The 12799-nt window shown below is 32.4% G+C and overlaps 1 protein-coding gene across 1 annotated transcript in view; it reads right to left on the minus strand.

Moving 5' to 3' along the window:
• Window positions 1-12799, minus strand: part of FSTL5 (follistatin like 5) — a 764561-nt gene that overhangs the window by 705655 nt on the left and 46107 nt on the right. The window contains exon 2 of the mRNA XM_044224773.1: window positions 11735-11876. Coding sequence (XP_044080708.1) covers window positions 11735-11866 — 132 coding nt within the window. The 5' untranslated portion in view covers window positions 11867-11876. The remainder of the gene's footprint in view (window positions 1-11734; window positions 11877-12799) is intronic.

The following is a 12799-nucleotide window of genomic DNA, read 5'->3' on the forward strand; positions in this document are numbered from 1 at the left end:
ACATGGAATTGCTGAATCACTATATTGCACACCTGAAACTGATAATACACTGTACGTTAACTGGAATTTAAATAAAAAACTTAAAAAAAAAGTTAAAAATTTAATCGTATATATTCTTAAACATCTATAAATCCAAAATAAATTTAAATAACAAATACAAAAATAAAAAAATTAACAATATTCACATGATGAAACAGAATTGATACAATTAGTGATTATTATTGAAGCTATATTAACACCTGCTACATACCTGTGGTACTGACAGGAATATAGAACCCAGCAGGATTAAATACCCTTTGTTTCTTATTCTTCAAAGATGAAATAGCACTTTATTTTTAAGACTTGGTAAAATTCTAATATAATGTGATAAAGCAGGAGATATTTTCTCATTACAGTATTTATATGTCCTTTTATTCTTTCTTTTCCTAACTGGATTTTTAATTCCTTCTTGTCAATGTTAATTCTGCCATTTCTGGTTAACATATTGTTAATATCACAGAAGTGAGTTATAGAGATGATATACTAGGAAGATTTTTTTTTAGATTTTGAATTGGGTGTGACTGATTAACTTAAGTGGCTTATAAACTAACTGCAATAGATAAGTTTCTAAATTTGTTAAAAATGAAAATGAGTGAAATAAATGTGATATTTTAAATTATAAATATTTTATATATTAATATATAATTATATAATATATAATCCTAAATATACATAATTTTAAAAGTATATCTATGTATATCTTCAGATGCGTTGTAATAAAATATAGCATTATTTTAGCCACATCTAATTTGTGTTGTTATAGCTTTTGATTATTATTATTATTATTTGTTTAGTTAAACATTATAACTCTGTCCAGAGGAAGACTTTTTTTTATTGTCTTCACATTTTTTTAATGAAATCACACTAAAGACTCCAACAGTGGCTATATGTAGTTTAAAATTTAACAGTGATATAAATATTTCCATAAAATAATCACATATTTTTGAAGTATTGAAGAAATATAAATCATTTGAATGACAGTAAAATAAAAACAAAAACAAAATTATAAAAAAAAGCAGACAATTCTGGACACCCCCTAAACAAAATTTATGAGTAGTACACAAATGAAAAAATTCTCAATGTTACCACCAGTCACCAAAAAAGTTTGAATTTAAAAAAAAAATGTATTAAAACTACAAAGAATCCCACTCCAGAATGGCTAAAATTAAAAACAGAAAACAGCAAAAGTTGCATAAATGTAAAGTAGCTGGAAATTTTATACATTTCTGTTGAGAATGTAAAATTGTGCATCTTGTTTAGAAGAAGTTCTAATGGTTTCTTTTCTCTTCTTTTTTAAAGATGTATTTATTTATTTGAGAGAGAGAGAGAGAACATGTAGAGGGAGGTACAGAGGGAGAGAGAATCCTCAAGCAGACTCCCCACTGAGTGTGGAGCCCGAGGTAGTCCAATCCCTGAGATCATGACCTGAGCCAAAATCAAGAGCTAGACCCACTGAGCCACCCAGGTGCTCCATGGGGATTTCTTTTTAAAGGAAAGAATACCAAACTTACAAACCAGCAATCCACTAATACTATTAACCCAAGGAAAATGAAAATATATAACCGAAAAAACTTGTACAAGAATGTTCATGGACACTTCATTCATAAGACTTACAACCTGGTTTTATCCACAGGAAATGGATTTAAAAATAAAACAAAATACTGTGATACAGTCATATGATAAAATGTTACTCAGCAATAAAAGGGAATGCACTATTGAGAAACAATAACATATATTAATATCAATAACATTATTTTTAGTAAAACAAATATTACACAAATCTGCATGTATGGCATGATCCCATGTACATGAAACTTCCAAACAGAACTATACTATGGTAAATAATATCAGGACATTGTTGGCTCAAAGTGAATGAGGGAGTCAGAGATTGACAGGGAAGAGACGTGAAGCAACTTTTGGCAGGGGGTGGTGATGACTTTCAATATCTTGATACAATTGTATTTTGATGTTTATGGGGGAAGTATACACATTTGTCAAAATTCAAATAAAGGTTTAAGATTGGGCCTTTCCATTGAGTATGAAATGTATCTCAAAAAAAAAAAAACAAACAAACCTCTAAATAAATATTTAACTCTAATTTAATGATATGTACCAAAATATTTAAGAAAGAAAAGCTTAATGTCTATAATATAATTTGATATGAATAAAAAATAGGATAGATAAATAAATGAAAAGAGGGATGGAGATACAAACAAACGCATATATATATGAGAACCAAGCATAATAAAATATTTATCTAGGTTATGGTTACATGGGTATTCATTATATAGTCCATTGAAATTTGCTGTATGCTTAAAATTTTATTCCAAAACTTGGGAAAACTAAAACATAAGGGATATATAATTCCCTTCAAAGTTTTTCTGCACCTTTACACAATGAGGAGAAGCATTTATATTACTTTAAATAATATACCTTAAAACTTTATGTTGTTGTATTTGTTTAATTATCTGTTTCAGAATTGGCAGAACTCTTGTTTCTGTGAGGTCTTTATAAAAAATTTTAAAGCTCATTGGCAAAATATCCTGCAAATTTTTGATAGTGGGGGAAGGGGTGTACAGGTGGTGACAAGAGGAATATAGGTCCTCTAAACTCTCTGCTCAAACCGGTTGTTACCCTAAAACTGCTCTAAAAATAGTGGTCAGTGTAGCATGACATATAGAGTTGTTGAATCACTATGTTATACACCCAAAACTAATATAACATTGTGTGTCAACCACAATAAAATATAAAAATAAATAAAAAAGGAATTATTTTTTGAGGGAAAAGCCTATTAAAATTGAGAAAAAAATTGAGAAAGAGGCCTCTACCTCAAGAGAAAACAAAACCACAATGCCAGCATTTCTTATAACATATGTAAGCAAACTTTTGACAGAATGTTGAAAATAAACATTTGTTTTTTTGTTCGTTATTTCTACCAATTGTTAGTGTAACGATTGACGGCCCCATATCTGAATGGGCTGTTTGTTTAACCCACACAACTGATAAATTCGCAATCACTTTCAGACAGCCTGACTAGTTCAACATCTTAACCAAGCAAGTTTTTCCCACTACCTCATCTGGCAAATACGCATAGTCACCCCCATTTATTCCCCTGTAGACTAGACCCTATGGAGCAAACTCTGCTTGTCCCTGAAGGCTGGTCCCCTTGCTGGGTACTAAATAAGGTCTTTTATTGTATTTTCAGTCAGTTCATTTGAGATGTTTACTTCACCAATAATCACAGACAAACCAACATATGTACTTAAGAATTTAATTTGAATCATTTTGTTCAGTCTCTTGTGTGTAGCAGCTACTTAAGAGATACTTGTTGAACTAAGGAGTGAATGCATGTTTTCGCTGATAAAAAACTGGACTTGAAGAAACATGTTAATTTAAGGGGGCAGTGTGTTAAAGGAAAATGGAACTGTTTTGGATGATCAGAAACCTGGGTTCTAATCTTAGCTAAGCAACACCCAGCTGTATGAACTTCAATGAAGAACTTTGCCTCCCAGGCCCTCAGATTTCTTATCTGTATTATATGTATATATATTTTTTAAATGGAATGAGTATTTTCTACTATCATATAATTCTAAAAACCTAACTCTCAGCTCATATACAGGGAACTGATGCCCAAAATAACCAGTAAGTAATATTAAAAATAATACTTGTTATTGGTGTTAAAAATAATACCACACTTTCCAATTGTGGCTCATATACCATAGGGAGTTTATCGTTTAGATATGCTGAATGTCAAGCTCATAAATCAGGATATTCTCTTTCATTTATAATACACAGCTTTGCTAATTGAATTCACAATAGAATTTTAATAATTAAAGATGTACAAAACAACTTATAATTAATTTACACATTGAGGTAGTAAATGCAAATGCTAGCTTGCAATACATTAATATTAATGATTAGATAAATGTATTTTTACTTCATTCACCTGCTAACTCACAACCTTTTTTCCTACATCTACAGTTTAGCATAGCCGCACTGAACTCTGTTAAAACAACATACCTATATTTTACTTATTTTATTTTTTAGATAAGAGGTAGCATAATGTGCTTAATTAGAAGATAATGAAGGTGTGTTAATAGTTTGTTTTTCTAGCAAACTAATAGGATGTAGCCAACGTCCTTTCGACAAAAATGGTGAGAAAAGACAACTAGATCTAAAGATAAGGAAGCTTTGGAACTCAATCTAAAGAAAATGAACAGTAATGACAAATCTATTTCAAAGCACCTAGGTTCTAATATTCTGGTGTTTCTTGATCAACATAGGTTGGTCAATGTTCAGAAAAACAGGGGTAAAGCTGCTTTTTAACTATCGGGGTAATCTTTTTAAATTATGGCATTGGATAAAAGGAAGCACTGTAACCCAAATCACTTGAAAATCCATACTAGGATGGTAGAAAGCATGATATGTGCCCAAGGGTGACACATAAATAGAGTTTTCTGAAATCCTGACAAGCTTGGCTTTAATGTACTATATAAATTTGACTTTATTTGTATACTTTATTACGCTTTGTGAATGGGTGTAAATAGAATACTTAAACATCACATTTTTAATATTTCAAAACTTTAAATCTTCAGTGGAAAGTAGCTCTATTTTTTCAAGCGATAGCTACTGTTAAATCTTTACAACAATAGTTTAATGTAGAGTCAGAGAAGTGTAAGGGAGCATCCTTCCTGCATACTACCCTACAAAACAATAATAGTCCTGCTTTGAGAATTAGTTCTTGAATAGATCAAATGACAATTTTTTGTAGTAGGTCTTCATCTTAAGAGTTTTAGAAGGCAGATATATCCCTTTGTTTACTTATTTTTATTAAGCAAAATAATTCACTCCATTGTATGCCAATTTCCCCCAGTTTATCAAATTCCCCCTGGTTTGAAGGAATAAATATGCATGCAACACATCCAAAGGTGAGCAAAATATTTTTTCCCCTTAAAGTTCCAGAAAAGACAAGGTTAACCAGGCAAAAAGTGGGATGAAGCTATAACCATGTACCATGTGTTTAGTATACAAATCAACTTTGAAGCACATACAGCTTTAATTCGGGCCTTAGAAAGATTTACCTGACGGCAACTCTCACCTCCTGTTAAAGGTGGTCCTCTCCATGTGCATCATGAAACCCTGATGGTGCCTCATAATTCTGAGGCCTCAGGAACCGAGACACTGACTGCCATTTGCTCTGGACTATTTGTTCAAGGCTTTTGTTTAAAAAACTTCCTTGAATCTCAGAGATAATATCTCTCTCTAGAGAGAAGAGCAAGTGTCTTTACAGCCTTAGAAGAGAGAGATTGTATCTCTGTTCACATGCTTACTGTCTAGTACAGAGATAATGTCTTCCTTGGGTGCAAAGAACAGGCAGGCTCATGGCCCATGCAGTAAAGCTGGTGTCCTTCGGCTCAGAGATCATGTAACATTCCTGGCGGTATGTGCTGGTGGAACCTTGTCCTATTTATCCTGCCTTTGTGGAAACTAGGCTGTGGGAACTAGCTCAATTAATATCAGAATCCCATTCCTCAGAAATAAAATTTCAAAAATGTTCTGATTTTTCAAACATAACTTCCTTGATTAGAAAAAAAATCTGAGATTTATTAATAATATTCAACCATTATGATGAATATGGGTTACATATATCAACATATATATTAATCAGTACTGTCTTTAATATTTAATTATTTGACCAGTAATCTTTCTCTCCCTTCATCGCCATCATTTTTGCTCTTAGATAGTGTGCCAGATTGCTTCCCGACCTCCACAAAAATATATTAACATGTTAAGGGCCTTCCGTTGAACATGCTGCAAGCAGTCAGAGGTTTCAGATAGAAGGGTACAATTTTTCCTCAGTCAGGAAATAATGCTCTTGGGTTTGCCTGAAGGTTTCCAGGCTCTAAGCGGTCATGGTTTTGATGTATTGTTTAATGTTTCTCTCTTTCCCTAGAGTTCTCTTCTGCCACTCTTCACCAATCCACAGCTATCATTCTTTTATACCAAAAGTCAAAAATCATCTCCCACAAATGATGTCTTTGAATTATACTGTACAATGGGGCATAGCAACACTCTCTGGACTTATTAAGCTATGACAACTCTGCCCATTTGCACAGTATCTACTCTCATAGACAAACATTTTGATTCAGAAGGTAAAGGAATCACAGGGTACTTTAGGTTTGCAGGGGTAGCTTTGTACCATAAAATGGACATAGCATTCCCTGGTCACATAAAGTTGTAAGAATTTTAAGGTCTCTAAGTGGTCCCACTAGATATACTCAAAGAACACTCCTATTGTCTTCATAACATTTTTCAGGCCTGACTTTGATTATCATCAGCAGCAAACAATGCAGCAGTATGATGGGTGTGATGTGAGAAAAGCGATGTTTTATATATATATATATATAATATCTTATATATATAATATATATATATTATGTACATAATCCTGTTTCTAACAGGATTCATAGCCAATCAATCAGAGTATGGGACAATACACTAGAATATTAGGACATGCCTATTACAGTGTTGTAAATACAACAGGAAGTTACATTGTGATGGGCCATTATGACCTAGCAAGTAGTAGAGACAAAATAGAAGTAGAGAAAAGAGGGTAAGAAAAATCTGAAGAGTGGAAATGAAACACAAAGTCAAGATGGCACAGAGAAGGAGCCCAGGATTTCTGATGAGGTGATGTGAGTCTGAGTTCTAGTTCTGTCTTTATTGGCGAGGATGGGCTACCGTCAATGTGGAGTTAACAACTTTCAGTCTCAGTGGTTTAAAACAGAAGGGTTTTGTTTTGTTTTGTTTTGTTTCTCCCTCCCATTTCACATTTCAAGACAATCACTAATTGCCAGGGTGTTTTACTAATCCTAGTTATTTAGAAACTTGGGATGATTAAGCAATCACTACCTTGAACAGATGCTGTTTTTAATGCTAGATGAAAAAGAGAGTTCAGAAACATTTTATAACTGTGATCAAATATTCAGTCCAAATGCATTCCATGGCACTTCTTTTAACTCATTGGCCACAACTAGACACATAGTCCAATCCAACCACAAAGAGACATAGAATCCCATCTTCCTACATGTGATAAAAACGCGGGGAGAATAGGAAATATATAGTACATAGGTCAAATTACTATGAAAAGTTCTCATTGCATACTCTGCATTAAGTATTTAGTCTCTTGGGGCTCCTGGGTGGTTCAGTGGGTTAAAGCCTCTGCCTTTGGCACAGGTCATGATGCCAGGGTTCTGGGATCAAGTCCTGCATCAGGCTCTCTGCTCCCCAAGGAGCCTGCTTCCCCCTCTCTCTCTGCCTGCCTCTCTGCCTGCTTGTGATCTCTGTCTGTCAAATAAATAAATAAAATCCTTAAAAAAATTTTTAAAAAATAAAGGTTTATTAAATCTCACAGCAATGCATAATTTATCTTCAACATCCAAATTTAATTCAAAATAGTTTGTCTGTCAAATAAATAAAAAAAAATTTTTTAAAAAAGTATTTTATCTTTTGTATTAAATCCTAAATCCTTTCTCTAACTTTCTAGATATGTGGCATTAAAAATTACTATATATTTGTGAACTCCAGTTTCCTCATCTATGGAAAAAACATAAAAGCACTTAGGAATATTCAATAATTAAAAGACCTAATGTATAAAATAAAGGTGCTACATTCCTACATTTGATATTCCATAAATGCCTGCTGGATAAACACAAAGGTGAAACACATGATCAGCTCCTTCAGATATACTGTGGACTATAATTACAATTTCTATAATTAACATGATGGATGTATATGATATTCATATTTATGACGCAAACATGTTTTCAGTCACATTTATGTATACCTGAGTTGTAAGTGATATAAATATGTACATATATATTTATATTTAAATCTACAACATTTCTATGTAATCTGACAAATAAACCACATTTCACTTTTTGGTCCCCAGAGAGGATTCATTACACAGTTGGCATGCAAATATTTGGTAAACATGAGTTCTAAACGTGTATTTGTTCACACCCAAAGTACTGACACCTCTCTGGGAAAAATGTGGAAAATAGCTAGTATATATCAAGATGTATCATATATATTATTTATATTATTTTATTGTTTTCTAGTCAATAAATATATTCAAAACAGTGGAATTTAATCCAAATAGAAAATCTTCTTATCCATTCCCTAAGTCTTACAGAAATTTAGACATATTCTTTGCAATCTCAATGAAACTGAAGGTTAAAAAATAACAAAGAATAGGGAATTTATCTTTGTAATGATATTAAAATAATTTATTTAAAATATGTTATTACATATTGCTCTTTTGATTTTACTCTCATAAACAGAACAAATTATACCTAATTAATGTATTATTCATTATAATAAACTATATAATATAATAAATTCTATAATATAATTATATATCAGATATATATATGATTTCAGTTTATTCTAGTTAGCAGATGGAATCATTAATTCCATATGTATTTATGAAGTGTTGACTATGGGCCAAACACAATTCTAGGTGTTATCGTATAGCAAGATGAGTAGTAGTTCACATCATAATAGAAGGAAGGAAACATCCAAAAAAAAAATAAACAAATCATATATATATATATACATATATATATGAAATATATCATATAACCATGATAAATGGTGAAAACACATTTCAAAAGGGAGATAAGCAATGTCTGTGACTGTTCTATTTTTTTAATTAATTTATTTATTTTCAGAAAAACAGTATTCATTATTTTTTCACCACACCCAGTGCTCCATGCAATCCGTGCCCTCTATAATACCCACCACCTGGTACCCCAACCTCCCAGCCCCCCGCCACTTCAAACCCCTCAGATTGTTTTTTAATTACGGTTTGAGGAGGTTTCACCAATAAGGTTGCATATGAGCTCAGTTGCATGGGGATGTTGCTAGTGAGCAGAAAGTACTTGGTGAGGTTTGACAGGGACTGTACAACTGTGGGTACTTCTTTACTCCTGTCAAATACAAGCTTTCACACACACACTTTCACAAATGACTTTAATAGCTTAATTTTACCTCTGTCTTAAATCATTTAGTAGTTAGATATTACTAACATTCTACCTCTCTGCTTTTAAATACCAGTAATCATGTATTACCTTTAACTATTTAGAGGTAAGAGCCACAGAGATGGAAAAGATTGGGAAGTAACTTCGATCATCTTTGGTGATTGTTAGTGTTTCTAAAATAGGCTTAATTCATTATGTTGTTTCTTTTCTTTAAAGGTTTACTAAAGGGGCACCTGGGTGCCTCAGTGAGTTAAAGCCTCTGCCTTTGGCTCAGGTCATGATCCCAGGGTACTGGGATGGAGCCCCACATCGAGTCCTGCATCGGGCTTTCTGCTCAGCAGGGAGCCTGCTTCCCCCTCTCTCTCTCTGCCTGCCTCTCTGCCTACTTGTGATCTCTATCTGTCAAATAAATAAATAAAATCTTCTAAAAAATTTTAAAAAATAAAGGTTTACTAAATCTCACAGCAATGCATGAAAATTTATCTTCAACATCCAAATTTAATTCAAAATAGTTTGTTTATAAATGTACACTGACACATAAAAACCTGTGGTATTATATTTAGCAGGAGAATAATAAAAACTGCATAGCTATACATTCTGCCATCATTTTTCTGCCACGGAGATAATTAAACCTTATCTATTATGTTCACAGCATCAGGAATGAAAGGATTAGAAAGGCATAGTTCCTGACCTCAAGACACATAACTTAGGGTAGACAAACAGCACAGAATGCATCTTCACTGGTATGCAACAAAATGAGCCAATATATTGTATTAGTAATATGTTTTGAGAGTGTTCATAAATGAATTCTTATCTCTATGCTTTGGAGTAGGATAAAACTGATTGTTAGTCTATGAGGTAGGGGACACAAATGATAACTGAAAGATAGTGAAACAAGGTCAATTCTCCAGCTGCATTTATCCAGAAACTTACTTACATTTACATGTGACTAAATTTCAACAATGATTTTTGTAATTGAAGTATATTTCAATATTTTACTTATTTTTTTTTCTGGCTACCAAAACTGTACTGCATGTTACCTTAGTCAATTACTATACTTCATAAATGTAGGCATTCATAAAATCCCTTAACATTTCTAAAAATTGCAACTTTTCACATATCAAATGAAAAAGGTACATCTTTATAATACTATTTTGGAGATTAAATAAAATAGTACATTTAAGAGCTTACCCTATGATCTGGCACATAAAAATTCCAGTCAAGATTAGTGATTTTATCAAAACATTAGAATGTGAAAGAATTTCAGCAAAATGTATGCAATGTGTACAGATGCAATGTAAATATATGTGTATTATACATGTATGTGTACCACACAGGTCTGAACTGAATGACCCACTTACACACAATTTTTTAAATTAATATGGTACTTTACTGTAACTGTATTTTTTCTCATAATTTTCATTAGCATTTTCTTTTCTCTTACTCTATTGTGAGAATATGCTATATAACACACATAACACACAAAATATGTGTTCATTAACTGTTTATATTATCAGTAAGGATTCAGTCAATAGTAAGCTATTAATATTTAAGAATTGGGGGTCAAAAGTTATGTGTGGGGCACCTGAGTGGCTCAGTGTGTTAAGCACTTGCCTTCAGATCAGGTCATGATCCAAGGGTCCTGGGATCTAGCCCCATGTTGACTCTGCTTAATGGAGAGCCTGCTTCTCCCTCTGCCTGACACCCCCCGGCTTGTGCTTTCTCTCTCTCTCTCTCTCTCTTTCAAATAAATAAAGAAAATCTTAAAAAAAAAAAAGTTATGCATGGATTTTCAACTATGCAGGGGCCAGCATCCCTAACACTTAATATTGTTGAGGGGCCAACTGTACTTATATTTATTTCAAGTTTTTTTAAAGACAAATAAGAAGTTTTAAGATATATATTTTCTCCATAATTAATATGTCATTTTTCGTCTTGATTCCTACTTTCAATGAAAATCAAAATGTATTATAAACTTTTAATTTGATTGAATAAACAGCTACTTTAGTATTAAAGTTGCCCTATTATTAAAATAAAAGTACCAACTTAATTAATGTAAGTACATTATGTAATTTATAGTATGCCTAAAGCCTATTTATTTTATGCTTGAAAATATTTAACATAAGGAAGTGAAGTATTTCCTCAATATTAAAAACGTAAAATTATGATTTTTTATGAAATTAATACATTTAATGATTTCCATAAATACTAATTTCTTTACCAGCCTATCTAACTCCAGATGGTACAGACATCTTTTTTGTTCACTTCTACTTCAAATTAAAAAGCATAACAATGTTTTAGTTTAAAAAGTTCTAAATTTAATATGGGAGTAACAGAAACTATCTAGTCTGTCTAGCTGATAGGGTCTTAACATATTTACTTATTTTTATGTCACTATTACCATGACTTAATATAAATTTAAATGATTTTTTTCAATGAGCCATCTCTATACTTTAAGAAATATTTAATTCCCCAAATTATAAATTTCCTAATTGCTACAATTTCATGTTTTAAAATGTGCACTTTTATACAGAAATTATATTCTGAAGGCATATACTGCAATAAGTGCTCCTAAGTGAATAATAAAGCAGACACCTAATAGTTCAGTTCATAATTGCTAGGCACTGTGAGCAAATTCAGAATGCTGACTGTACCTTGTGTCGCAATCTGATTAGAGGTTGGTAGGATTGAAGGCCATATTCTGCTTCTTTGGTTGGCCTTCCTTCTGACTCCAGAATAATGAATCCAAGAACCAAAACTGCTGACCAGCACTTAAACATTCTCATTGGTTCTCACCTGTGAAAATTAGCATTGGTAGTAATGAGAAAATGTTTTATATATTGAAAAAATTCTTCAAGAAGTATTCAATAGTGCATAGAAATCTCCACAGATCTAATCAAAACTTGTAGGCAATTGCCAACTGAATCCATAATAGGTAAGCATCTCCAAATAAAGATTATGATACTCTTGATCATAACAAACACTGTTTTGTTCACTCACACAGCCTTACACAACATTAAATACATGGAGATATAAATGCCAATCAAAAGGTATGGAGGAGAATTAATTAAAATGAAGTTGGGGATGCCTGAGTGGCTCAGTTGGTTAAGGGACTGCCTTCGGCTCAGGTCATGATCCTGGAGTCCCGGGATCGAGTCCTGCATCTGGCTCCCTGCTCGACAGGGAGTCTGCTTCACCCTCTGACCCTCCCACTTCTCATACTCTCTCTCTCTCTCATTCTCTCTCTCTCAAATAGATAAAATCTTTTAAAAATATTTTAAAATTAAGGTGAAAGAAAATGAAAAAAAAAACAAAAAACAAAAAACAAAACCTTAAGCCATGGCTAAATTTCTAAGCATCCATATAGAGTACGATTATCAACATACTTAAAAATCTTGAACTTGTTTTTGAGTACATTCGATGAATAACACTTAATAAAACTATAGCTATTATAATTCACTAGCAAAGGCTGGTAAGAGTTTGACAAGGTGGTCTTCTATGGTAGGTACTTAATAAACTGAAGTACAACAAAAATAAGGCAGAGGGTTATACTGAGTTATGAATACATTTTCCCAATACTAGCTAAAAGAATATTTTCCTAAAAGTTTCTTAATAATTGTTTTAAACTAAAAGCCGTGTGAGTCTGTCCACTGCTCTGTATCTTTAAATATACCAGAGTAATTGTAAAGTGGCATGAATTTATTATATAAACTCTAAGC

Source organism: Neovison vison, chromosome 11 (genome assembly GCF_020171115.1).
Source record: "Neovison vison isolate M4711 chromosome 11, ASM_NN_V1, whole genome shotgun sequence".
NCBI classification, from domain to species: domain Eukaryota; kingdom Metazoa; phylum Chordata; class Mammalia; order Carnivora; family Mustelidae; genus Neogale; species Neogale vison.